Raw genomic sequence first — 26,263 nt, forward strand, 5'->3', positions numbered from 1 at the left:
GAGTGAGATGAGCCAAAAATTGTAAAGTTTGGTAAAAGTCGCATTTCATAAATCCGTCTAAAACATCTAGATAAGCAAAGTTGTTGGGGGGGGGACTTAACCCCTTAATGACCTCAAATACGTATTAAAACGGCGGCCGTTAAGGGGCCTTTCTCCTCAGAATAAGTGAATAGCGCCCTCTCGGGGAAAATACCGATCAGTTAGTTGCTCTTGGTTGTAACCATGGATACCTAAGCTACAATACCCTGCACATGAGGTAAGAGACGTGGCTTTATCAGCAGAACTATACTACATTTCTAATTTGAGGTATTTGCTAATATTATTATTATTACACCTACTACATATCGGGATAGGATCTTTGATATAGGAATAACTCTTAAGGCCCTGTGCGCACACTGCGTTTTTATCCGCGTTTTTTGTGCGTTTTTGCTGCAGAAATTTCTTGAGAAAATTCTTGTACCCTTTCTGCAGACATTCCTCAGCAAAACCTATGGAAAAAAAATTAGCTGTGCACACACTGCGTGTTTTTCTCAAGAAAATTCTTTCAGTAGATTTTCTTGAGAAAAAGAATGAGCATGTCACTACTTTTCTGCAGCTAACTGCGTTATTCACTCCATTGACTGCAATGTAATCATGAAATCACGCAGGGAATAACGCAGGCAGCAAATTATGTGCGTTTCATTGCGTTTTCCTGCGTTATTTCACGTTTTTCGGGACATAATGTTCATCACTTCCTGCGTTTTGCAGGGAACTGATGTCATTATGGGCTCATTAAATGTCCGTTCCGTGTGTCCTGGTCAGTTCCTGTTTTTTTGCGGACCTACGGACAGGATCATCTTTTCAATGTCTTTTGTGTAGGATCGGATGGCACACGGAAGAACTTCCGTATGCATCCAATCCTACAAAAAAAACACATCGGATGCCGTATGTCCATTCCGTTATTATGGAACATGTCCTATTCTGTTCCGTAATAACGGACCGTGACTCAATACAAGACAATGGGCCCGCAAAATCCCTGGAAGCCGCACGGAAGCACTTCCGTGTGACCTCCGTCGGGTGCCCGTGCAGTCTATGTCCCGCTCCAGCCCCACGGCTGCCCGCACAGCAGTGTGTCAGTGTCTGCCCGCACTGCAGTATCAGCAGCTTCTCACACTGCAGTGCGGGCAGCCGCGAGGATGACGAGCGCTGCTGTCAGGAGGTTAGATGAGATCATTACCCGCTGTGACGATCTCCTGCACTCCTGATGTCAGCGCTGTCACTGCTTTCTGTGCCCACCGCATTCTCACATCATGTCTCGCAGGCGGGCCGAGAATGTCACTAGCGGTGACGTCACGGGATCTCGCGATTCTTCACTGTGAACGCGGCGGGCAAAGAAGTCAGTGACAGCGCTGACGTCAGGCGTGCAAAAGTTCGTCACAGCAAGTAATGATCTCATCTAACCTCCTGACGTCGGCGCTTGTCATCCCCATCCCCTCTTCATCCCCTGCAGTGACCTGGGCTGACCTATTGATGTTAGCTCAGGTCACTGCACTACTCTCCCAGCCAATGGGGAACTTTCTGTTCTTCATTGACTGGGACAGTGACTATGGTATGGATCGTCATGGGACCCCCTTATTAGATTACGCCAGACCCGGATTTGATTGTTCTTGTAAAAATATTGGTGAAAGAGGGAATGTTTTGGGGAGTGTTTTTTCAAATAATACTTTTTTTGTTGTCTATTTTTTTTTTATTACTGACTGGGTAGTGATGTCTGGTATCTGATAGATGCTTGACATCACTAACCCCAGAGCTTGATGCCAGGTGACATTACACATCTGGCATCAACCCCATATATTAGCCCATTTGCCACCACACCAGAGCAATGAGTTGGGGCGAAGTGCCAGGATTGGCACATCTAATGGATGTGCCACTTCTGGGGCGGCTGTGGTCAGCTATTTTTAGGCTGGGGAGTGTCCAATAACGGTGGACACTTAGTCTGAGAATACCAGACCACAGCTGTCCGCTTTACCTTAGCTGGTGATCCAATTTGTGGGGGACCCCACGTTTTTTGTTTTAAATTATATATTTAATTTAAAATAAAAGCATGGGGTGCCCTCTGTTTTGGATTACCAGCCAAGGTAAAGCTGCCAGCTGTGGTCTGCAGGCTGCAGCCGTCTGCTTTACCCTAGCTGGCTACAAAAGATAGGGGGGAGCCCACATCGTTTTTTTTTTTTATTTCTTTTTTGGCTAAATACAAAGCTAAGCACCCTTTAGTTCCACATGAAAGTCACTAAAGGGTGCCAGCTTAGAATATGCATGGGGATGGGACATTATATATGTCTTTCTCATCTATTATCTATTTATCTATCCATCTTTCTATCTATCCATTATCTATCTACGGTATCTATCGATTATCTATATTATTTATTGCTGTTAAAGCTTTAAAAAACGCAGGGACCAACCTGCAAAAAAACACACCAAAAACGCACGCGTTTTTCGGTGCGTTAGGCCGCTTTCACACTTGCGTTGTGCGGCATCCGTTACAATGCGTTGTGTGACGCATGTGACGGATACGTTGCAAACAGTGTGCTAATAAAGGCAACGGATTCCTGGGAAATAACGCATTGCATTAAGTTTTCTAGCCGCAAGAGAGAGAGAGAGCCCCCATCATCACCGCACACGCAGGCACTACCGCACTTATCAACATCACACACATCCCGGTACTACGCCCCCATCATCACCGCACACGCAGGCACTACCGCACTTATCATCATCACACACATCCCGGCACTGCGCCCCCATCATCACCGCACACGCAGGCACTACTGCACTCATCATCATCACATACACCCCGGCACTACTGCGCCCATCATCCCCGCACACACCCCGGCACTACTGCACCCATCATCACCGCACACGCAGGCACTACCGCACCCATCATCACCGCACACATAGGCATTACCTCAGTGACGTCCCCGCTGACAGCACGACTCCCTTCAGTTTCTGCGTGGAGCTGACAGTGAGCGGCGGTGTTCTACTGCCGCTCCTGTGAGCTTCATGCAGCAGAGATGGATGCGTCGCGGGACCTCGTCTGGATTACGTCGGACTTGGAGGTGTATTTGGGGATTTTAATAAAGTGGTAAAAGAGGGGTTTTTTTTGTCTTTTATTCCAAATAAAGTATTTTTTCGGGTGTATGTGTTTATTTACTTTCACTTACAGGTTAATCATGGAATGTGTCTAATAGACGCCTGCCATGATTAACCTAGGACTTAGTGGCAGCTATGGGCTGCCATTAACTCCTTATTACCCCGATTGCCACCGCACCAGGGCAGTTCGGGATGATCAGGGTAAAGTCCCGGGACTGTCGCATCTAATGGATGTGGCAATTCCGGGAGGCTGCTGACTGATATTTTTAGGCTGGGGGACTCCCCATAACGTGTGGCTCCTCATCCTGAGAATACCAGCCTTCAGCCGTGTGGCTTTATCTTGGCTGGTATCAAAATTGGGGGGGACCGCACGCCGTTTTTTTAAATTATTTATTTATTGTACTACACGATATAGACCCGCCCACTGGCGGCTGTGATTGGTTGCAGTGAGAGAGCTGTTACTCAGCGTGGGGGCGTGTCTGACTGCAACCAATCATAGGCGCCGGTGGGCGGGGAAAGCAGTGCATACTAGATGGAATAATGAGCGGCCGGCAGTTTCAAAAGCTGGAGAAGCCGCCAGAGGAGTGTGACAGCTGTACAGCACTGCGCCTGTGATCGGTGAGTATGAGAGAGAGGGAGAGAGGGGGGTGAGAGGGGGTAGAGAGACCAGGAGTGATTTTAAACGATTTAGATCGTTCTGCTGGACATGATGAGCATGTGCAGTAGAATGTGATGGAATCTGTCTGCGGATTCCGCCGCTTAGTGCATTGCGGCGGAATCCGCCCCATAGACAATCATTAGACACCTTGGCGGATTCTAACGAAATCCGTCAAGGTGCGTTATTTTAACGACCCAAAAAACGCTACATGCAGCGTTCCCTCCGCCCGATGCTGCGTCAAAATAACGAAGCAGCGTCGTCCAGCGGATGCAACGCAGACACTTGCGTTAGGTGCGTCGTCAATACAAGTCTATGGAGAATAGCACAGTGCGTTAACGGACTGCGCTATTCTCCATAGCAGCAGATTGCACTGAACGCAAGTGTGAAAGCGGCCTTATTGGTGCGTTTTTTACCGCAGGTGCGCTAATCCTTCACTCTCAAGAAATTTCTTAAGAAACTTTCTTGAGAAAAATCATTTTTGTAGAGCGCACATAGCCTTAGGCATGTCCAATAATCATCCGCAGGGAAAAAAGGTCTGTAAAAACAACTTTTTTGTCCATTGGTAAATAACTGATATCTGCCGGAACCGGTTTTTTTTATCATTAGAGTCTATGGAGAACGGAACCATTAACTGATTGCTATTTAGTCATCCGTTATTCTTGCATTTCTAACTGATCAGCTTTTTTCTTACAAGATCCATTTCAAATGCAAGATAAATATCAATCAGTTATCGAATCCATTCTCCCTAAACTCCCATGTTAAAAAAAAAAAAAAAAGAATCCTGCAGACATAATTTTACCAATGGTTCTCTGCAGGATCTGTTCTAATGGATGATTCCAGGACATGTGAACTCAGCCTAATTCTAGATCCTACCTGCCTATAAATTTTTATGCTTTTAACCTGGGAGGAGCATAATATTAGGTTAGGATCCCGTCAAGGAAGGACACCTTGCTGCAGCAGATGGGCTCTCATGAATTGGCCAATTTATGCGCTAGGTACCTTCATTTTTAAAAGTATACTCCATTTAGCAGTGATGCAATTCAAATTTCAGATGTTGAATCTTCACATATATGTGAGAAATCTGAAAAGACACATCTGCAGGTTTTTCTCACTATCTGACCTTAAATCAGAATAAACCTTTCCCGTTTTAGGTCAATTAGGAACCAAAATTATTTATATTTGCCAAATGCCAGAATAATGAGAGAGAATGTTTTAAGGATTTTTTATTACTTTCTGCAAAGTCAAAAGTTTACATACACTAAAAGTACTATGCCTTTAAACAATATGGGACAGCCCATATAATGATGTCATGTCTTTGGAAGCTTCTGATAGGTTTATTGGCAACATCTGAGTTAATTAGAGTCACACCTGTGGATGTATTTTAATGAACACCTGAAATACACTGCTTCTTTGTGTAGCATCATGGGAAAGTCATAAGAAATCAGCCAAGATCTCAGGAAGAAAACTGTGAACTTGCACATGTTTGCTTCATCCTTGGGTGCAATTTCCATATACCTGAAGGTGCCTCGTTCATCTGTCAAACATGATGGGACTATCCAGCCATCATACCACTCAGGAAGGAATGGGTTCTGTGTACTAGAGATGAACGTGCTTTGGTCAGACATGTGCATATCAACCTAAGAACAAAAGCAAAAGACCTTATGAAGATGCTGGCGGAAGCTGGTAAGATTGTGTCATTATCCACAGTGAAACGAGTACTGAATCAACATGGGCTGAAAGTCCACTCTGCCAGGAAAAAGCCATTACTGCAAAATAAACATAAAAAAAGCAGATTAATGTTTGCAAATGCACACAGGAACAAAGACTTTAATTTTTGGAGAAGTGGTCTGCTGAAACTAAAATTGAACTGTTTGGCCATAAGGATCATCGTTACGTTTGGAAGAAAAAGGGAGAAGCTTTGGAGCCTAAGAACACCATCCCAACTGTGAAACACGGGGGTGCGGCATCATGTTGTGGGGTTGTTTTGCTGCAGGAGGGACTGGTGTAGTTCATAAAATAGATGGCATCATGAGGAAAGATGTTTATGACACAATACTGAAGCAACATCTCAAGACTTAAAGCTTGGAAGGAAATGGGTCTTCCAAATAGACAATGACCTGAAGCATACTGCCGAACTAGTTACAAAGTGGCTTAAAGCTGGGTTCACACATAGCGACAGGGACAACGACGTTAATTACCCGATGTGTACTGCAGCTACATGTGCAGAGAGCAGGGAGCCGGCACTGGCAGCGTGAGAGCGGCGGACGTTGGTAACGAAGGTAAATATTGGGTAACCAGAGAAAGGTCTTCCCTTGGTTACCCGATGTTTACCCTGGTTACAGCTTACCGCAGCTGCCAGATGCCGGCTCCTGCTCCCTTCATTTCGTCACTCTCTCGCTGTCACACACAGCGATGTGTGTGTCACAGCGGGGAGAGCGACGACCAAAAAATGAAGCTGGACATTCAGCAACGACCGGCGACCTCACAGCAGGGGCCAGGTCGTTGCTGGATGTCACACACAGTGACAGGACGTCGCTGCAACGTCACAGAAAATGGTGACGTAGCAACGACGTCGTTATCGTCGTCACTGTGTGACACTACCCTAAGATAACAAAGGTAATGTTTTGGAGTGGCCATCATAAAGCCCTGATCTCAATCCTATTGAAAATTTATGGGCAAAGCTGAAAAGGCAGGTGCGAAAAAGTGACCTACAAACATGGCTCAGTTACACCAGTTCTGTCAGGATGAATGAGCCCAAATTCCTACCAACTATTGTGAGAAGCTTGTGGAAGGATATCAAAAACGTTTGACCCAAGTCCTACAGTTTAAGGGCAATGGTACCAAACACTAATGAAATGTATGTAAATGTATTACTTTGTTTTAAGGCATTTTTAATTACTTTCTGCATTCTCTCTCTCTCTCTCTCTCATTATTCTGGCATTTGGCACATATAAATAATTTTGGTTCCTAATTGTCCTAAAACAGGAAAGGTTTATTTTGATTTCATGTCAGATAGTGGAAAAACATCAAACAAAGGAACAAGAGCTTTAATGGCTAAACATTATATTGATTTTTATTATACCACAGTTTAAAAACATTGATGAAAAACATATATACATACAAATTAGACACAAAAAAATGGAAGGGGTCTGTTGGGGCCTGTGAGGGACTAAGCTTGGCTTGTGTCTTCATGGGTAAGCAGCTATAATCATTTTTCCATTTCATCCCATTACTGCCACTTTTAGTATAGATGATACTGCTGATCCCTCTACAGATGTGAGAGTGGATTTGATGATGGATGGTAATTCTGGCTGTTGTAGTAATTTAATATAGATTTGAGATACATGGGATTGCAGGACATTAATATTTAGTCATTGCAATCACCTCCTCACTAGCTGTGGGAACCGGACCTACGACGACGTATCACAGATGCTTGTGCAAACGTGTCACCTACCATATTGCACAACGTGCAGCAAGATACAGTATGCTGTCCAGAGTCCAGATGTGCATTGCAGCTGACGGTGGCCACTATGAGCATCAAAGTTAAATGAGCGCCATTTGTGTGACCAGCATTCAATGTTTTAGGGGGGGGGGCATGGGTTTCGTATCATAGCATTTCTGTATGCAAGGTGTCGATTCGTATTGAATTGATGATGCCCTACAACTTTTTAATTCACTTTTTTTCTCTATCTCGTTCCATTTTTTTAGATAAAAATACTACCCCCGTTGTTTTCCACCAGGTGGCGCTGTAGGTGGTTTCATTGCGTAGCGCATGGCTACTTTACTATACCTAGACACCACTTCTATGCCTATAGCTGCCGCCGTTTTAAAGGTAATGGCGGTGGACGGAAAATGGGGGGACACACTGTATACTAAGTCATTAGGGGACAATGTGCAATATGAAAATCTTGCTATATCTATAAGAGAAAAACATGCAGCTGTGTCTTGTAGATGTAAACTTCTGGTTTCAAATGTATCTTGGCACTTACAGAGGCGGCTGTATCCTCTTCTTTCTGTATTACGCAGTCGTAGCAGCTTGCAACTGTTCACACTTGTTTTATTCTGTTTGGAAGGGTTGGTCAGTTTTTTTTTTAGTTTTTGTATTAACTACTTTAAATAATTCACTGCACCATACTCCAATGAGTCTTTCATTATTACCGGCCTATGCAACGTCAATCTTAAGCCATGTGCACACGGTGAATATTTGGTGACTTTTTGTACCTATTTGTAAGCTAAGGCCATCAGAGGAAAAGTAGCATAGAAACACGGGCACCACTTCTGCATTTTTTACCCCCTCCTGGTTTTGGCTACAAATACTGAGGTAAAAACTCACCAAATACTCAACGTGTGAATGTGACCTTAATGACTCGGCTCCTATGTACCTTTTTTCTAAAATGCGACCCTATGGGAGTTGTATGACCCTCTGTGACTAAACACTAAAGGAAATCCTCCTGACATGAAACTGCGGCATCCTCTGCATAACCGGACCTGGATGTGGATATTTATGAACTTTTCCTTTCATTATTACTCACTTCTGTTTATTTCTCAATGAAACTGAAGTGAATTATTTTACAGAATAACAAATTTTTACATTAACCCTTTCACAGCCAATGACATATCTATACGTCATTAGTCGTGTATGGCTTTTAATACGGGCTCACATAGCGAGCTTGCATTATTGCCCACATGTCTGCTGATCTGATCAGCAGATTTGCGGCTAACAGGCGCGAGTGGATCACCGATCCACCCATGCCTGTTAACCTCTTAAGCTAGTGTCACACATAACGACGACGACAACGACGTCGCTGCAACGTCACCATATTCTGTGACGTAGCAGCGACCATAGATGATCGTTCGTAAGCTGTCAAACATGTTAGAAAAAGCAGCGACGGAGCAGCGATCATAGCGACGTCGACGGTCGTTGTGTGGTTTCAGACGTAGCGTAGCGTCGCTGCTGTGGTGTCAAACACAAGGATTATCAGCTTATCAGCATGGCGCAGCGGGATAGCAGCGATCAAAAAATGACTTAGAGCATTCAGGAGCGAGCAACGATTTCGCAGCAGGGGTCTGATCGTTGTTATGTGTCACACACAGCGACGTCGCTGTTGAGGTCGCTGCAACGTCACCGAATATGGTGACGTTGCAGCGACGTCGTTGTCGTCGTCGTTATGTGTGACACCAGCTTTAGTTTGTGCTGTGTGGTTCAATGTGCTCCGGTGGAGATCACGCTGTTCCCCACTGCCATCGGAGGCCCTGTGATGCAATCACAGGGTGCCAATGGGTTGCCATGACATTGTGTGGTCAGATGACTCCTGTCATTGTCATGTTGTGCTTCCTGTGAATGGTGACAGAGCGCCGACACTCACAGGAGAGCAGCATTTTTGCTGATCAGGGTGAGAAAATCTCTCATTGCACTCGGCCCCATGTTACACAATGCTGCAGCTCAGAGATTTTTTTCTCGGCTCTAAACGGACTGAGGAAAAAATTGCAGCATGCTGGAATTGTTTGTGAGAGCCGTGTCACTCGCACCCATACAAGTGAATGGGTGCGAAAGAAACATCAGACTGCACTCTGATGTTATCCCAGTGCAGTGTTATATATGCACAGGCTGATAACAGAGATGGGGGGAATTAACCCCTTCCTCTCCTCCACAGCGCCCGCCCTCAGCTTCGCAACTGTGACCCAATCGCAAGATCCGGTCACAGTGGCATGACACCCGGCGCACGCTCGCAGCAGACCCTGAGCCAAGGGTTATTAGCATATCGCAACTGATGCTCTCGCATCGGATGACATACACTAATGTGTCTGCAGCCTCAGAGCGATGCTTCAGCATTGGTCTGATCAGCACAAGTGGACTGTGCAGTGATAAAGTCCCCTAGAAGGGCTAGTAAGATCATTAAAAAAAAAAAGTTTTTAAAAAATATTAAAAAATAAAAAAAAGTTCAAATCGCCTCCTTTTTGCTCCATTGAGAATAGAACAATAAATATAATAATAATAATAATAATAATAATAAAAAATACACATATTAGGCATTGTCATATTAGGCAAATGCCCGATCTATCAAAATATAATAATCTAATCGGTAAACGGCATAGCGAGAAAATAATTAAAACGCTAAAATTACATTTTTTTTTGCTTGCTGCAACATTGCATTAAAAATGCAAAAATAGGAGATCAAAACATCACATCTAACCACAAATGGGATAATTGAAAATGTCAGCTCAAGACGCAAAAAAAAAGCCGTCACTGAGCCCCAGATACTAAAAAATGAGATCGCTACACGTCTCGGAAAATGGCGCAATTCTGTCTTTTGACAAATTTCAGATATTTGTTTAACCCCTTAGATAAAAGTAAACCTATACATGTTTGGTGTCTATGAACTCGCACCGACCCGAGGCATCACAGCGACACATCCGTTTTACCATATAGTGAACACGGTGAATGACATACTCCAAAAACAATCATGCAATTGCACTTTTTTGCAATTTCACCGCACTTTGGAGTTTTTTTCCCCCCATTTTCCAGTACAATATGGGGCAGAATGGCTTTGTTCAAAAGTACAACTCATCCCGCAAAAAACAAGCCCTCGTATGGCGATATGGACGGAAAAATAAAAAAGTTGTCACTTGGAAGAGGAAAAAACGAAAAATGGAAAATCGCCAGGTGGTGAAAGGGTTAATTGTAATGCTATTTTGAGGTAATTTTCCCTCCTTCTCTATGTTCGGTGCCTCCATGTCTGTCACACACGGAGATGTCAGGTATTATTACTATTTATTTGCCATATCAGTGTGGATAACGCTGTGTGACACGCCAGCAGCTCTGCTGGAGATAACACTCGTATCAGTGAGCCTCTGGAGTGCGGGCTTTGCATTTATCCGGCCGCTTTTGCTGGCATTCTCCTCACGCGTCTGCAGGACGCGCCGTCCCGCACCGTCTGTCGCTAGCGATTAGCCGCCATTTTCGCTTTTTCCCAAAGCAAACAAGGCAACGAGGGCGGGAACGTGATGAACCCGCCCCTCTCTATAAGCCATTCATCCTATTGGTTAATGATCCACAAAACTTCAGGAGTGGTCCGCCTACAGGGTGTTCCCTCACATGATTGGCGAACGTAGCTATCAATCTGCTTTACACGTCTCTAATGATTGGCTATCGCCCTCCCGCTGACGCGCTGTGCTCACGCCCACTTATTAGCGGGCCGTGTGCAAAAACAAGCTGAGGGGCCTTGGGAGGGAAACAGCCGTTAAGTGAAGGGGGCGGGATCTCTCCAGGCACCTGGGGAAGAAGCCAGCATCTGATTGGTGAAGACGCGGTTTCAAACCAGGAAGGCACGCTGTGATTGGTTGCACTGTGTCCTCTCGATCGGGCCTGACGGGCGGGGGGGGGTTATTGTGTGTGTGAGGCGAAGAGTACGCGGTACCGGCACCAGTGAGGAGCGGAGAAACGGAGGCAACGGCATTTTCTAACGGCGACGCTTGAAGTTCCGCAACATGGTAATTATCTTAGTTGTCCTCCGCAGGGGATGGTGGGTCTGTGGCGCCGCTCACACTAGAGGCTGCAGGCGGCTCGTAAAGCGTCCCGGTCCAGGGAAAAAGGCGGGAAGAGCTCAGTCCTGGTGCTGTGTGCGGAACCGCCGGCACCGGGCGACCATTCGTGTATGACCCAGGGCTCCGCTCCGGGATATCCGCGCATTGTCCTGCCCAGAACCGCCACACACCGGGCGCCCTGCACGGGGAGCAGACACAACCGGCCGCAGGGCAGCGACAGTCACCTCCTGCACTGACAGAACAGCGACAGTTACCGCCTGCACCGACAGAACGGCGACATTTATCACCTGCACCGACAGCTCACACGTACGGCGGCAGTGAGGAGCGGCAGGTACCCGGGACGGTTGGGACATGTCGCACAGAACGGTCCCAGTAATTGTGCGGTTTTGCTGCTTTTCTCATCCAATGAGACAAATAAATAGCTGTCACCAGCAGAGCCCGCTGCCAGCCCTGTCCTGACATAACCCCGGGAGGAGAGTGCAGGGCTCCAGCATCGATCCTGGAAGTCAGCACATAAAGAAATAAAGCGATGTTTATACAGAGTGCGCCTTTTATTAGAGCACAGACTGCTCCTCACACTGTCTGAGGGGATTAGCAGAAGCCCCTCTAAGCCCCCTGCCCCCAGCTGATTGCAGGGGCTGCCAGATCAGCTGATGGTGACAGTGATGGGTGCTGCTTAGGGCAGATACCATCATCAATGGCAGTATAATATATGGTATATATTCAATACATACCCTCCACACCGCATCATTAGTCGGATAAATATAATATGTGTATATATATATATATATAATGTAATTTATTATTTTTTTTTTATACATCACACCCGCTGAGCAAGAGAATCATCATTGACAAAATGATATATATAATTTATTTTTCTATACATGTCCTCCACTTTGTGCAGATCCCATCACTGATTGGATATAATATATCGTATATACATATATTTAGTCATTCTATACATGCCTTCCGACCCATGCACTGAGGGCAAGGGACTGCAGACCCCATCATTGGCAGAAAAAAAATTCTATACTATACATGCCATCTGGTACAGTATCATTTGCAAAGTGTGTGTCTGTTAGATAGATATATTCATTCATTCATTCATTCATTCATTCTATACATGCTGTCCACTGTGTATACCCAATTACTGACAGGACACATATATTCTACATATGCCCTCCACTCCGGAGACCCCACTTATATACACTGGAAGCTTGGTTTATGAGAACAATCCGTTCAAGTAACTCGTCCAGCAAAGCACAATTTCCCATAGGAAATAATTGAAACTCCAGATAATTCCTTCTACAACTAGTGCAATGTCCCATCCTGGTCCCCTATTGTGCCATTCCACACAGGCACAAAAACACATATTACGCTCACCTTACCCTCCGTTCGCTCGGCGGCCTCTTGGTTCTTGTAGTCCGCAGGTATGTGTATCCGGTAACCATCGCGACGATGCAGGAGCTTCCGCTGTCAATGTCATATGCATGAGCCACTTGCCTTTGATTGGTCAGTGCGCTGCCTTTGAGAAGCGCTGACAGCAGAAGCTCCTACATCGTTGCGATGGTTACCGGATACACATACCTGCAGACTACAAGAACCAAGAGGCCACCAAGTGAACGGAGGTGAGCATAATATGTGTTTGTGCGGACTGCAAGAGCGAGTCAGAGCGTGGTGAAAGTACAGAACCGGAAGTGTGTGCGGTGAGTATTTGCTTGTACAGCAAAGCTTGCTCGTAAACTGAGTTACAAATTTACAGCAAGCTTTGCTCGTATAGCGAAATACTCGCACACCAAGTTACTAGTAAACAGAGGTTCCACTGTATTCTATACATGCCATCTGCTACACACAGACGTCATTGGCAGGATTATATATTTGCTATACATGCTGTTCCATAATTGATAGTAAATTATATATTTCTTCAGCGCTCTATTGGGAGACCCAGACGATTGGGGTATAGCTACTGCCCTCTGGAGGCCACACAAAGCACTACATTAAAAGTGCAAGGCCCCTCCCCCTCTGGCTATACCCCCCCCGTGGTATCACGGGTTCTCCAGTTTTTAGCTTTGTGTGCGAAGGAGGTCAGACATTCCATGCATAGCTCCACAGATTTTAGTCAGCAGTAGCTGCTGACTATTTCGGATGGAAGAAAAGAGGACACATATAGTGTCCCCAGCATGCTCCCTTCTCACCCCTGGATGGTGTTGTAAGGTTGAGGTACCTATTGCTGGTACAGGGCTGGAGCCTGACATGCTGTTTTCCTTCCACATCCCCTGGTAGGGCTCTGTGGAAGTGGGATCCTGCCGGCCTCTCAGCTCTGATGCCGGGCTCCATCCACAGACCCATTAGAACCTGATGGATTCGGAGCAGGAGTACGATCAGGGACAGGGCCCTGCATCTTACAGGTACTCTGTGTCCCCGGCAGGCACAGACACACTCCGGGCTGGCTGGGTGTTGTAGTGCGCCGGGGACCGCAACGTGGAGTTGGTGTCCCTACAGATTACTGGGGGATTGTTTGTTTGGGAACGCAGCGCCGACCCCCTCTGGACCGGGCGGCGCTGCTGTGACTTGTGGTGCGCCGGGGATCCGCCGTCCGCGCTTTTGCGGCGGTTATAACTTTAGTCCCAGGCTTTTTGGGCCTAGGACGCCGGCTGCTCCGTTTCGTTCCCGCCCCCACCCTGTCATTCAGGGTAGGGGAGAGACGCTGTTCGCAAGCAGCGACGAGGGCTGGAGCCTGATTTACATGCTCCAGCCCTCTCACTATGCACAGAGGGAAGCAGGCTTCCCGCTCTTGGCCAGGAACGCCCAGGGCCCGCCCCCCTTCCTCTCTCGAGACGCCGGCAGCCATTACATGCATGCCTGGCTGGAGGAAGGACGCAAGGCTCTGGGAGACCTGGACTAGGGGCTATCTGGGACCACACACCCGCTTTTTAAGCGGGCGGTAAGCGATTTTTCTGTGCTGGTCCCTCTAGTGCCTCACTGTGTGTCAGTGTACTGGGTACATATATATATAGATATTGTATTTCTTGCACTGTGAGGTGCGCTTCTGGCTGCATATCCCAGATCGCTCTGTGGAAGCAGCAACATGTCATCCTCAAAACGCAAGGCAGCCAAGGCAAAAAGGGCTGTGTATACTGCGTGTGCTGCATGTGGGGCTAATCTACCAGCAGGCTCTGATGACCCCCATTGTGTGCAATGCTCCGACCCGGTGCTGCTTCGCCAGCCGGAGTCAGGAGAGGTAGCGACCCAGGCTGAGACGCTTGTAAGTTCTGCCCCGGTGACAGGGACGGACTTTGCAGTTTTTGCAGATAATATGGCTGTATCTATGGCAAAAATCCTTGAGACCTTGCAATCTATGCATGGGGCTCAGTCTCTGGGCACGGCGAGGCCTCTGTCCTCAGGTCCCCCTTACTTGGAATGTATCCAGCCCACAGGGGGGTCCCCGGCTTCACAGGCCGAGGATTATGACTCAGATGATGGCCCCAGCCACCCTAAGCGAGCTCACTGGGAAAGACCCTCGACGTCTTCACACTGCTCAGGGTCTCAGCGCAATCAGTCTCCCTGTGATGTGTCTGATGAGAGTGATCAGGAATCCACTCCTGGAACCCCTCTCAACCTGGATACCCCGGATGGGGATGCCATGGTAGACGACCTTATCTCAGCCATAAATAGGCTGTTGGATATTTCTCCCCCAGCCCCTTCAGCAGAAGAGGCGGCTGCGGAGCAGGAAAAGTTTCGTTTCCTTTATCCTAAGCGTAAATTGAGTGCTTTGTTAGATCACTCTGACTTCAGAGAATCAATCCAGAAGCACGACGCTCACCCAGAAAGGCGTTTCTCTAAACGATCTAAAGATACGCGTTTCCCTTTCCCCCCTGAGGTGGTCAAGCGCTGGACACAGTGTCCAAAGGTAGACCCCCCGATTTCCAAACTTGCAGCTAGATCCATAGTTGCAGTGGAGGATGGCGCTTCACTTAAAGATGCCAATGACAGACAGATGGACCTTTGGTTAAAATCTGTCTATGAAGCTATAGGCGCGTCGTTTGCTCCGGCATTCGCAGCCGTATGGGCACTCCAGGCTATTTCAGCTGGCTTAGCAAAAGTGGATGCTATCATGCATCCAGCAGTGCCGCAAGTGGCGCACCTTACCACGCAGATGTCGGCGTTTGCGTCTTACGCTATCAATGCGGTCCTAGAATCTACCAGTCGCACCTCAATGGCGTCCGCCAATTCGGTAGTTTTGCGCAGAGCCTTGTGGTTAAAGGACTGGAAAGCAGATGCTGGTTCCAAAAAATGTTTAACCAGTTTGCCTTTGTCTAGAGAGAGACTGTTTGGCGAGCCATTGGCTGACATCATTAAGCAGTCCAAGGGTAAAGACTCCTCTTTACCACAACCCAGAACACCCAAACCTCAGCAGAAAAAGTGGCAGCAGAGGTTTCAGTCCTTTCGAGGTTCGGGCAAGACACCATTTACCTCGTCCAAAGGGACTCAGAGGACGCAAAGAAACTCAGATTCGTGGCGGACTCACGCACGCCCCAAGAAAGCAAATGGAGGTACCGCTTCCAAAGCGACTACCTCATGACTTCCAGCCCCCCCCCTCCGCATCGCCGGTCGGGGGCAGGCTCTCCCGCTTTTCCGGCATTTGGATGTCACAGGTCAAAGACCGGTGGGTGACGGACATTTTGTCTCGCGGGTACAGAATCGAGTTCAATTCTCGTCCTCCAGCTCGGTTCTTCAGAACCTCCCCACGTCCAGACCGAGCAGATGCTCTGCTGCAGGCGGTGGATTCCCTAAAAGCGGAAGGAGTGGTTATCCCAGTCCCTCCTCAGGAACAAGGGCAAGGGTTTTACTCCAATCTCTTTGTGGTTCCAAAAAAGGACGGCTCGTTCCGTCCTGTTCTGGACCTAAAACGGCTCAACAAACATGTGCACGCCAGGAGGTTCCGGATGGAAACCCTCCGCTCTGTCATTGCCTCAATGTCCAGAGGAGACTTCCTTGCCTCAATAGACATCAAAGATGCTTATCTCCACGTGCCAATTGCTGCAGAACATCAACGTTTTCTACGATTTGTGATAGGAGACGACCATTTTCAGTTCGTAGCTCTTCCATTTGGTCTGGCGACAGCCCCACGGGTCTTCACCAAGGTCATGGCGGCGGTGGTAGCAGTCTTGCACTCTCAGGGACACTCGGTGATTCCTTACCTAGACGACTTATTGGTCAAAGCTCCCTCTCAGGAGGCATGCCAACTCAGCCTGAATGCTACGCTGGAGACTCTACAGTCTTTCGGATGGATCATCAACTTTCCAAAGTCGATCCTATCACCGACTCAGTCACTAACGTATCTTGGCATGGAGTTTCATACTCTAGCAGCGATAGTGAAGCTTCCGCTGGACAAGCAGCGGTCACTACAGACAGGGGTGCAATCTCTCCTGCAGGGCCAGTTGCATCCCTTGCGGCGCCTCATGCATTTCCTAGGGAAGATGGTGGCAGCCATGGAAGCAGTTCCCTTTGCGCAGTTTCATCTGCGCCCACTTCAATGGGACATTCTCCGCCAATGGGACGGGAAGTCAACGTCCCTGGACAGGAAAGTCTCGCTTTCCCAGACGGCCAAAGACTCTCTACAATGGTGGCTCCTTCCCACATCATTGTCTCAGGGAAGATCCTTCCTGCCTCCATCCTGGGCAGTAGTCACGACAGATGCGAGTCTGTCAGGGTGGGGAGCAGTATTTCTCCACCACAGGGCCCAGGGGACGTGGACTCCGCAGGAGTCCACCCTTCAGATCAATGTTCTGGAGATCAGAGCAGTGTATCTTGCTCTACTGGCCTTCCAACAGTGGCTGGAAGGAAAGCAGATCCGAATCCAATCGGACAACTCCACAGCGGTGGCATACATCAACCACCAAGGAGGGACGCGCAGTCGGCAAGCCTTCCAAGAAGTCCGGCGCATTCTAATGTGGGTGGAGGACAGAGCATCCACCATATCCGCGGTTCACATCCCAGGCGTAGAAAACTGGGAAGCAGACTTCCTCAGTCGCCAGGGCATGGACGCAGGGGAATGGTCCCTTCACCCGGACGTGTTTCAGGAAATCTGTCGCCGCTGGGGAGTGCCGGACGTCGACCTAATGGCATCCCGGCACAACAACAAGGTCCCGGCATTCATGGCGAGGTCGCGCGATCAAAGAGCTCTGGCGGCAGACGCCTTGGTTCAAGATTGGTCGCAGTTTCAGCTCCCATACGTGTTTCCGCCTCTGGCGCTCTTGCCCAGAGTGCTACGCAAGATCAGATCCGAGTGCAGCCGCGTCATACTCGTCGCTCTAGACTGGCCGAGGAGGTCGTGGTATCCGGATCTGTGGCATCTCACGATCGGTCGACCGTGGTCACTGCCAGACCGACCAGACTTACTGTCCCAAGGGCCGTTTTTCCATCAGAATTCTGCGGCCCTGAACCTGACTGTGTGGCCATTGAGTCCTGGATCCTAGCATCTGCTGGATTATCTCAGGGAGTCATTGCCACAATGAGACAAGCTAGAAAGTCGAATTCGGCTAAGATCTACCACAGAACGTGGAAGATTTTCTTGTCCTGGTGCTCTGCTCAGGGAGTGTCTCCCTGGCCATTTGCATTGCCCAAGTTTCTTTCCTTCCTGCAATCGGGGTTAGAAAAGGGCTTGTCGCTCAGCTCCCTTAAAGGGCAAGTTTCGGCACTATCCGTGTTTTTTCAGAAGCGTCTAGCACGTCTTCCTAAGGTGCGCACGTTCCTGCAGGGGGTCTGTCATATTGTGCCCCCGTACAAGCGACCGTTAGATCCATGGGATCTGAACAGGGTACTAGTTGCTCTCCAGAAACCGCCCTTCGAGCCTCTGAAGGAAGTTTCCTTTTCTCGGCTGTCGCAGAAAGTGGCGTTTCTTGTTGCAATCACATCGCTTCGGCGAGTGTCTGAGCTGGCAGCTCTGTCATCTAAGGCTCCCTTCCTGGTGTTCCACCAGGACAAGGTTGTGCTGCGCCCCATTCCGGAGTTTCTCCCTAAGGTCGTATCCTCTTTTCATCTTAATCAGGATATTTCCTTGCCTTCTTTTTGCCCTCATCCGGTTCACCGGTATGAAAAGGCCTTACGTTTGCTAGATCTGGTGAGAGCACTCAGAATCTACATTTCCCGCACGGCGCCCATACGCCGTGCCGATGCACTTTTCGTCCTTGTCGCTGGTCCGCGCAAGGGGTTGCAGGCTTCTAAAGCCACCCTGGCTCGATGGATCAAAGAACCAATTCTAGAGGCCTACCGTTCTGCGGGGCTTCCGGTTCCTTCAGGGCTAAAAGCCCACTCAACCAGAGCCGTGGGTGCGTCCTGGGCATTACGTCACCAGGCTTCGGCTCAACAGGTGTGCCAGGCAGCTACCTGGTCCAGTCTGCACACTTTCACCAAGCATTATCAGGTGCATACCTATGCTTCGGCGGATGCCAGCTTAGGTAGAAGAGTCCTGCAGGCGGCAGTGACACCCCCGTAGGGGAGGGCTGTTTTGCAGCTCTAACATGAGGTATTTATTTACCCACCCAGGGACAGCTTTTGGACGTCCCAATCGTCTGGGTCTCCCAATAGAGCGCTGAAGAAGAAGGGAATTTTGTTACTTACCGTAAATTCCTTTTCTTCTAGCTCTTATTGGGAGACCCAGCACCCGCCCTGTTGTCCTTCGGGATGTTTTTTGTTGTTTGCGGGTACACATGTTGTTCATGTTGAACGGTTTTTCAGTTCTCCGATGTTATTCGGAGTTAATTTGTTTAAACCAGTTATTGGCTTCCTCCTTCTTGCTTTGGCACTAAAACTGGAGAACCCGTGATACCACGGGGGGGTATAGCCAGAGGGGGAGGGGCCTTGCACTTTTAATGTAGTGCTTTGTGTGGCCTCCAGAGGGCAGTAGCTATACCCCAATCGTCTGGGTCTCCCAATAAGAGCTAGAAGAAAAGGAATTTACGGTAAGTAACAAAATTCCCTTCTTATTGTATACATGCCCTCTTCCCCATGTTCTGCTTAGAGCAAGGGATATACAGACCACCCATATTTCTGTATACATGCATGCCACACAGTGCCCCGCTCTCTGCCGCAATCTTCTATGATGACTTATAACATGAACAAGCACTGGAAGGTTAAGATCACATAAGTGCGGTGGAAAAAATTTGTGTCCTAATTTCATTCAGAAAAAAATATTTATTCTGTTCCATTTTTGTACAGTTAAGAATAATTACAAGACTAAACATCACACCATACTGAAAATCCATATGGGATCAGATTTCTTTTTTTCTGCACATATGTAGACTTGAATAAGCAAAAATCTCATCCGAAATACATAAGCCAGTGCACGCCGCCATTCTGTTATCTTCCATTTAGTCAATGTATAATTAAAAACTCCTTTGCACAGACCAATTGGATAACATTGGTCAGAGTTGTTTTTTTTTTTTCCTTTTTCTCTTTTGCAAGGACATCAAACAGCCCAAAAATACAGTCATATACATTACTGCGACCTATCATCTATAGCCTGCTAAAGGAAAAAACTTTGTCACCAGATTTGGGGCCTATAAGCTGCTGCCACCACCAGTGGGCTCTTATATACAGCATGTTAGAATGATGTATATAAGAGCCTAGGCCGCTGTGTAGAACGTAAAAATCACTTTATAATACCTAGGTAAACTGTCGCTGCGGTGGAGTTGGGTCATATGGGTGTCTCTAGTACTGGTGCCTCTTTCAGCCATCTTTGTCGTCCTTCCTCTGACGTCGGGGTGCATGACACGTCCTACGTCATCCTCACTCGCCAGCATTGAGGTCCTGAGCAGGCGCACTTTGATCTGTCCTGAGCAGGGCAGATCAAAGTATTGTAGTGCACCTGCGCGGGACCGGCAAGTGTGTATGACGTAGGACACATCATGCAGACAGGCTTCAGAAAGAGGACGAAGATGGCCGAATGAAGAGGCGCCGGCACCAGAGACACCCATATGACCCAGCTCCACTGCAGCGACCGTTTAGGTGAGTATTATAAAGCGATTTATACGTTCTACACAGCGGCCGGGGCTCTTATATACAGCATTCTAACATGCTGTATATAAGAGCCCACTGGTGGTGGCCGCAGCTTATAGGCCCCAAATCTGCTGACAGGTTTCCTTTAAATCTGCTTAGAGGTTCACAGGTTATCAGAAATGACTTGAAAGCCACTGGTCTCAACAATAAGTGAAATATTTCTTTTATGACCGTGTGACTTAGGTCTCGTTCAGATATTTGCTCAGACCAACTTTCACCCATTTCCATATGAAAAACAATTTCTAAGTGTATTTTATGCATTATACTATAAACCATGCAACACTCAAGACTACATCCCATTGGCCTCTGTGTGATTTCACAAATCCATTTACTGCATTGTAAAGTGATTCAGGTTAGGGTACTTTCACACTTGCGTTTTTTTCCTTCAGTCGCAATCCGCCGTTTTGGAAAACAGCGGAATCCGTTAACTGAGTCTGCTGCTTCCCATAGACTTGTATGGACGACGCATTGCGACTGATGGTCCTGCGTTGCATCCGCGGGGCGGAAAGAACGCAGCATGTAGCGTCTTTTTCTGCGCTTCCCAGAGCGTCAAAAAAACGCGATGTGCTGGATTTAGTCGGCATCTGTCATTTTTATAATGGAAGCCTATGGTGGCGAAATCAGTCATTTGACGGATTCCTTTGACGGATCCATCTTTACACAACTGCGCATGCTCAGTTGCGTAAATTGCTGGTAAAGGTACAGCGGATTCCGTTTTTTTGTAGGATCCGTCGCATCAGTTGTGCCACTATATGCAACGCATCCGTTACATCAGTCACACAACGCAAGTGTGAAACTAGCCTTATAAATGCAACACAAAGAAAGTCACTCGTGATTAATACACAAATCTAGTAAAATACATTTATTAAGAAAATTGCAAATATACAAAATTAAAACCATTTAATGAATAAAATTGCTTCAGATCAAAAACGGATTTCTGCAAAAAAAAAAACAAATACATAGAAATGTGAATAGACTCATGTGTATTAGAAACAAACACAGAGCAAGTGCCTGAGAAATAAGCTTCCTGACTGAGGCCATACTGGGAAATATTTCCCATTATGTACCGAAACCACCCAAATACCCAGAGCAGAAGTCCCAGACTGGTTTTCAGTTTGAGACCACTTTCCAGTGTGATTGTGGGTGGCTCAGACTGTTACAAAAAGGGTTCATGTATCAGTCGGATGATGTTGGTGCCCGGATTCAGGATTTTAAACCCTAACAAACGGCACTGCACAACCCCTGTATGAGTCCTCGACGAGGCTCCGCTGTTTCGGGCTGTCTCTGACATGGACGTCACATGATCAACGGCTCCGCCAGAGTAAATGGAAGGTTCCCGTCAGAGCCAACAAGCTCACTGATCAGCTGACAACGTGACATCAGTACACACAGCCAATGCCAGCCATTGGGAGCATTTGTAGAGATTCACTGGTGGATTTAGGGGAAGGTGACTGCAGTGCAATTTATGTTTTAACTAACTATAGCCTGGTAAGAAATGGTCTTTAAAGGTAACAATCCCTTTAATAGTAACACTTTTCTGACTGAGAATATTACCTTAAAAGGGAACCTGTCACCAGATTTGGGCCCCTATAAGCTGCGGCCACCACCACTGAGCCCTTATATACTGCATTCTGGAATGCTGTATATAAGAGCCCAGACCGCGCTGTATAACATAAAAAGTGATTTTTATAATACTCACCTAGGCTGCGGGCTGGTCCGATAGGTGTCGCTGCTTTCCGGTCCTGCGCCTCCTCTCCGCTGTGATCGCTGTCCTTCTGAGGCCCCTTGTGCATGACGTATGCCAAGTCATCCACACAAGCTGGCATTGCAGTCCGGCGGAGGTGCACGTTGATCTGCCCTGCTCAGATCTTTAACCTTTCTTTGCGCCTGCACATTACAGTACTTGTAAATATGCCTGCGCAGGACCGCAAGGTTTGCTTGTGTGGATGACGTAAGATGCGTCATGCACACGGGCCTCAGAAGAAGGACAGCGAACCGCAACAGAGAGGAGGCGTCGGACTGGACAGCAGTGACACCCATTAGAACGGACCGCGCACTGTAAGCATTATAAAAGTGATTTTACGTTACACAGCTCGGCCTAGGTTATTATACACAGTATTCTGGAATGCTGTATATAAGAGCTCACTGGTGGTGGCCACAACTTACAGTCGCCAAATCTGGTGATAGGTTCCCTTTAAAGGCAATCTGTCACCAGGTTTTTACTACCTAATCTGTTGGCAGTATAATGCAGAAAAAGAGATCCTGATTCCAACCATGTATCACTCACTGGGCTGCTTAGTGTAGTTTTAATTAAATCACTGCTTAAGCAGCAGTAAATTATCATTGAAGGACTACTTGGTGTGCTGCCAGGTAGTCCAGCATATTAATGAGCTCGATACTGATTGCAGCTTTCGATGTACACTGTATATGGACAGATGTCTACCAATCAGTGGTGTTGGCGGTGTTATAGCAGTCCACAGTGAAATAATTGCTACCGTAGATCTGCTGCAGAGGAAACCTTGATTTTATAAAAATGACAGGAAACAAGTGACATAGCTGGAATCAGTCTCTGCACCTATATTTGTACCCAGCTCTCAGATGGCGTAGCAACAACCTGGTGACAGATTCCCTTTAAGGGCTCATTAAGCAGTCCGAAGAAATCGGTCTGAGATCAGACAGCAATGCACGGATTGACCCAACCGCAACAGCTTCATATATTTCTATGAGGCTCTCACAATTGAGTTGAGACCCATGTCCACTGTGGGCATTGCTGTACAATCTCAGACCAATTTGTAAGGGCGACTGAACGAGCACTGATAGTGCATAACCCACTACATTTTACTTATGGGGCCTCGTTCAGATGAGCATTATTTTCTTGCACCTAAATTCACGGACTGTTGGTCATTAGTTTCTGAACCAGATTTTCTTCTGTTTGTCATTTTTTACCATCTTTGTTTCATTAGTATTTTCACATATGGAAAAATAAATACCAAAAACCTACAAACTGACCAAGTGCATCGTAATATTAATTAAGAACAGCATACTGCTGACATCTGTGCGCTCTGGGATTTTCATAAAATTTACAGGTAATTTTCATCAAAAATGAACATATCTGCATTATCTTTTACAGACCAGTCGATTAGCAAAAAACAAGGACATACGAACAGCCCCAATCTATACCAAGTACGTGTTCTGTGACAATGACGGATAAACATAGGATTCAGGAATGACTGAATGAGGCCTTATATAGTACAAAGTCATTAAGATTGAGCAGTTCCAGGATTATTAGTGGGGGTTTTTTTTGTCTGTTTTTAAAAGCTAAAGCGATATTCTAATTTCATTTCTAGACATTAGTATTTCATAGTATGTGTAGTGCAGTATACTCACCACAATGATGGGGAGAGGGGATAATTTACATATTCAGTTGAAAGCACAAGTTTACATACACTAAAAAAGACACATCTGCATGTGTTTCTCACTATCTGACATGAAATCAGAATAAACCTCCTGTTTTAGGGCAATTAGGAACCAAAATTATCTATATTTGCCAAATGCCAGAATAATGAGAGAGAATGTTTTAAGGCATTTTAATTACTTTCTGCAAGGTCAAAAGTTTACATCCATTCATTAGTATTTGGTACCATTGCCCTTAAAAAGGGAACCGGTCACTACTTTATCAGTCTATAAGCTGCAGCCACCACCACCGGGTTCTTATATACAGTATTCTAACATGCTGTATATAAGAGCCCAGGCCGCTGTGTAGAACATAACAAAAAACAACACTTTATAATACTCACCTAGAAGGTCGCTCCGGTGCACAACAGTCGGATGGGTGGCGCCGTTCTCCGGTATTGGCGCCTCCCTTTCAGCCATCTTGGTCTTCCTTATTCTGAACCCGCGGTGCATGACGTGTCTACATCATACACACGCGCCGGCATTGACGTCCTGCACAGGCGCAATTGATCTGTCCTGCTCAGGGCAGATCAAAGTATTGTAGTACGCCTGTGCAAGACCTCAATGCTGGTACGTGTGTATGACGTAGATAAAAAGATATACAAGAGCCCAGTGGTGGTGGCCGCAGCTTATAGAGCCCAAATTTAGTGATAGGTTCCCTTTAAACTGTATGACTCGAGTCAAACGTTTTGGATCTCCATCCACAAGCTTCTCTTAATAGGAGGAATGGGCCCAGATTCCTACCTGACAGAACTGGTGTAACTGAGCCATGTTTTGAGGTTGTCTTGCTTGCACCCACCTTTTTAGCTTTGCCCATAAATTTTAAATAGGATTGAGATCAGGGCTTTGTGATGGCCACGCCAAACATTGACTTTGTTATCCTTTAGCCACTTTGTAACCAGTAATGGAAGACTCATTTACACCTAAGCTTTAAGTTCCTGGCTGATGTCTTGAGATGTTGCTTCAGTATTGCCACAATCTTCTTTCCTCATGATGCCATTTATTTTGTGAAGTGCATCAGTCCCTCCTGCAGCAAAAGAACCCCACAACATGATGCTGCCACCCCCATGTTTCGCAGTTGGGATGGTGTTCTTGGGCTTCAAAGCTTCTCCCTCTTTCCTCCAAATGTAACGATGGTCTTTATGGCCAAACAGTTCAATTTTAGATTTGTCAGATCACAGGATGTCGCCAAAAATTAAAGTATTTGTACCTGTGTGCAGTTGCAAACATTAATCTGCCTTTTCTTGTTTCTTTTTGAGTAATGGCTTCTTCCTGGCAGAGTGGCCTGTCAGCCCATGTTGATACAATGACACAAACCAGCTTCCGGCAGCATCTTCCTAAGGTCTTTTGCTTTTGTTCTTGGTTTAATATGCACATGTCTGATCAAAGCACGTTTAGAACCCATCTCGTTCCTGAGTGGTATGATGGCTGCACATTCCCATCTTGTTTGTACGTGCATATAATTGTTTGTACAGATGAACGAGGCACCTTCAGTTATCTGGAAATTGCACCCGAGGATGAACCAGACTTGTGTAAGTCCACAATTCTCTTCCAGAGATCTTGGCTAATTTCTATTGACTTTCCCATGATGCTACACAAAAAAGCTGTGTGTTTCAGGTGTGCCTATAATTACCTCAGATGTTGCCAATAAACCCATCAGAAGCTTCCAAAGACATATCATACAGGCTGTCCCATATTGTTTAAAGGCATAGTATTCATAGTGTATGTAAACTTTTGACTTTGCAGAAAGTAATAAAAATGCCTTAAACCATCCTCTCTCTCTCTCATTATTCTGGTGTTTGGCAAATGTAAATAGTTTTGGTTCTTAATTGACCTAAAACGGGAAAGGATTATTCGGATATCATGTCAGATAGTGAGAAAACGTGTATTCATCCCCCCAGTACAGGCTTTGTTGGTCAGTGACTACATTTTAACAATGACTGTAACAAGTAATTTCAAAAGGCATCTAATCAGCAGGATCATCCATTCTAAGCAGTCTATATAGGCACACAGGTCATAGAAAGGTGAATAAAATAATAACTTGATATCTACAATCCGATGTCTTATTCGAAGAGAAATCCACATTTCTCAATATGTAAGGGAGCGGTTGTGGGCCAGACACTGATCTGCCTGAGAACTGCCTCCAGAGATTATAAATAAAAGGAGGAGTCACCAGTGTGAGACATGTAATGACAGTTTTTTTTTTTTTGCGGGAAAAGTTGGACTTGAGAATGACACTATTCATTTTACCAGATAATGTATTAAAAAAATGGAAAAAAAATCCCAAGTGCGGTGGAATTGTATTAAAAAAAATAAAACAAAAACACAATTGACAGATTTTTATAAATTGTCTTGACGAAGTGCAATAAGTGGTAAAAGTGACCAGAGATTCCAGCAATGCCAAACATGTCCAGTTTATTG

At 46.5% G+C, this 26,263-nt stretch overlaps 2 protein-coding genes across 6 annotated transcripts in view; one reads left to right on the forward strand and one right to left on the reverse strand.

The window, feature by feature from the left end:
- Positions 1-5,043: 5,043 nt before the first annotated feature.
- LOC142304143 (DNA-directed DNA/RNA polymerase mu-like) overlaps positions 5,044-26,263 on the reverse strand; it is a 144,182-nt gene continuing 122,962 nt past the window's right edge. For 3 of the 5 annotated variants that reach the window (XM_075346218.1, XM_075346220.1, XM_075346219.1), the window contains exon 15: positions 5,044-5,550. The gene's annotated coding sequence lies outside the window, so the exon portion shown is untranslated. Of the gene's footprint in view, positions 5,551-20,465; positions 21,327-26,263 lie in introns of those variants that run through there. The other 2 variants (XM_075346222.1, XM_075346221.1) reach the window with 2 other exon arrangements.
- H2AZ2 (H2A.Z variant histone 2) overlaps positions 11,144-26,263 on the forward strand; it is a 29,949-nt gene continuing 14,829 nt past the window's right edge. The window contains exon 1 of the mRNA XM_075346225.1: positions 11,144-11,275. Within this exon, the coding sequence (XP_075202340.1) occupies positions 11,273-11,275 (3 nt within the window). The 5' untranslated portion in view covers positions 11,144-11,272. The remainder of the gene's footprint in view (positions 11,276-26,263) is intronic.

The sequence above is a fragment of the Anomaloglossus baeobatrachus genome, chromosome 4 (assembly GCF_048569485.1).
Source record: "Anomaloglossus baeobatrachus isolate aAnoBae1 chromosome 4, aAnoBae1.hap1, whole genome shotgun sequence".
NCBI classification, from domain to species: domain Eukaryota; kingdom Metazoa; phylum Chordata; class Amphibia; order Anura; family Aromobatidae; genus Anomaloglossus; species Anomaloglossus baeobatrachus.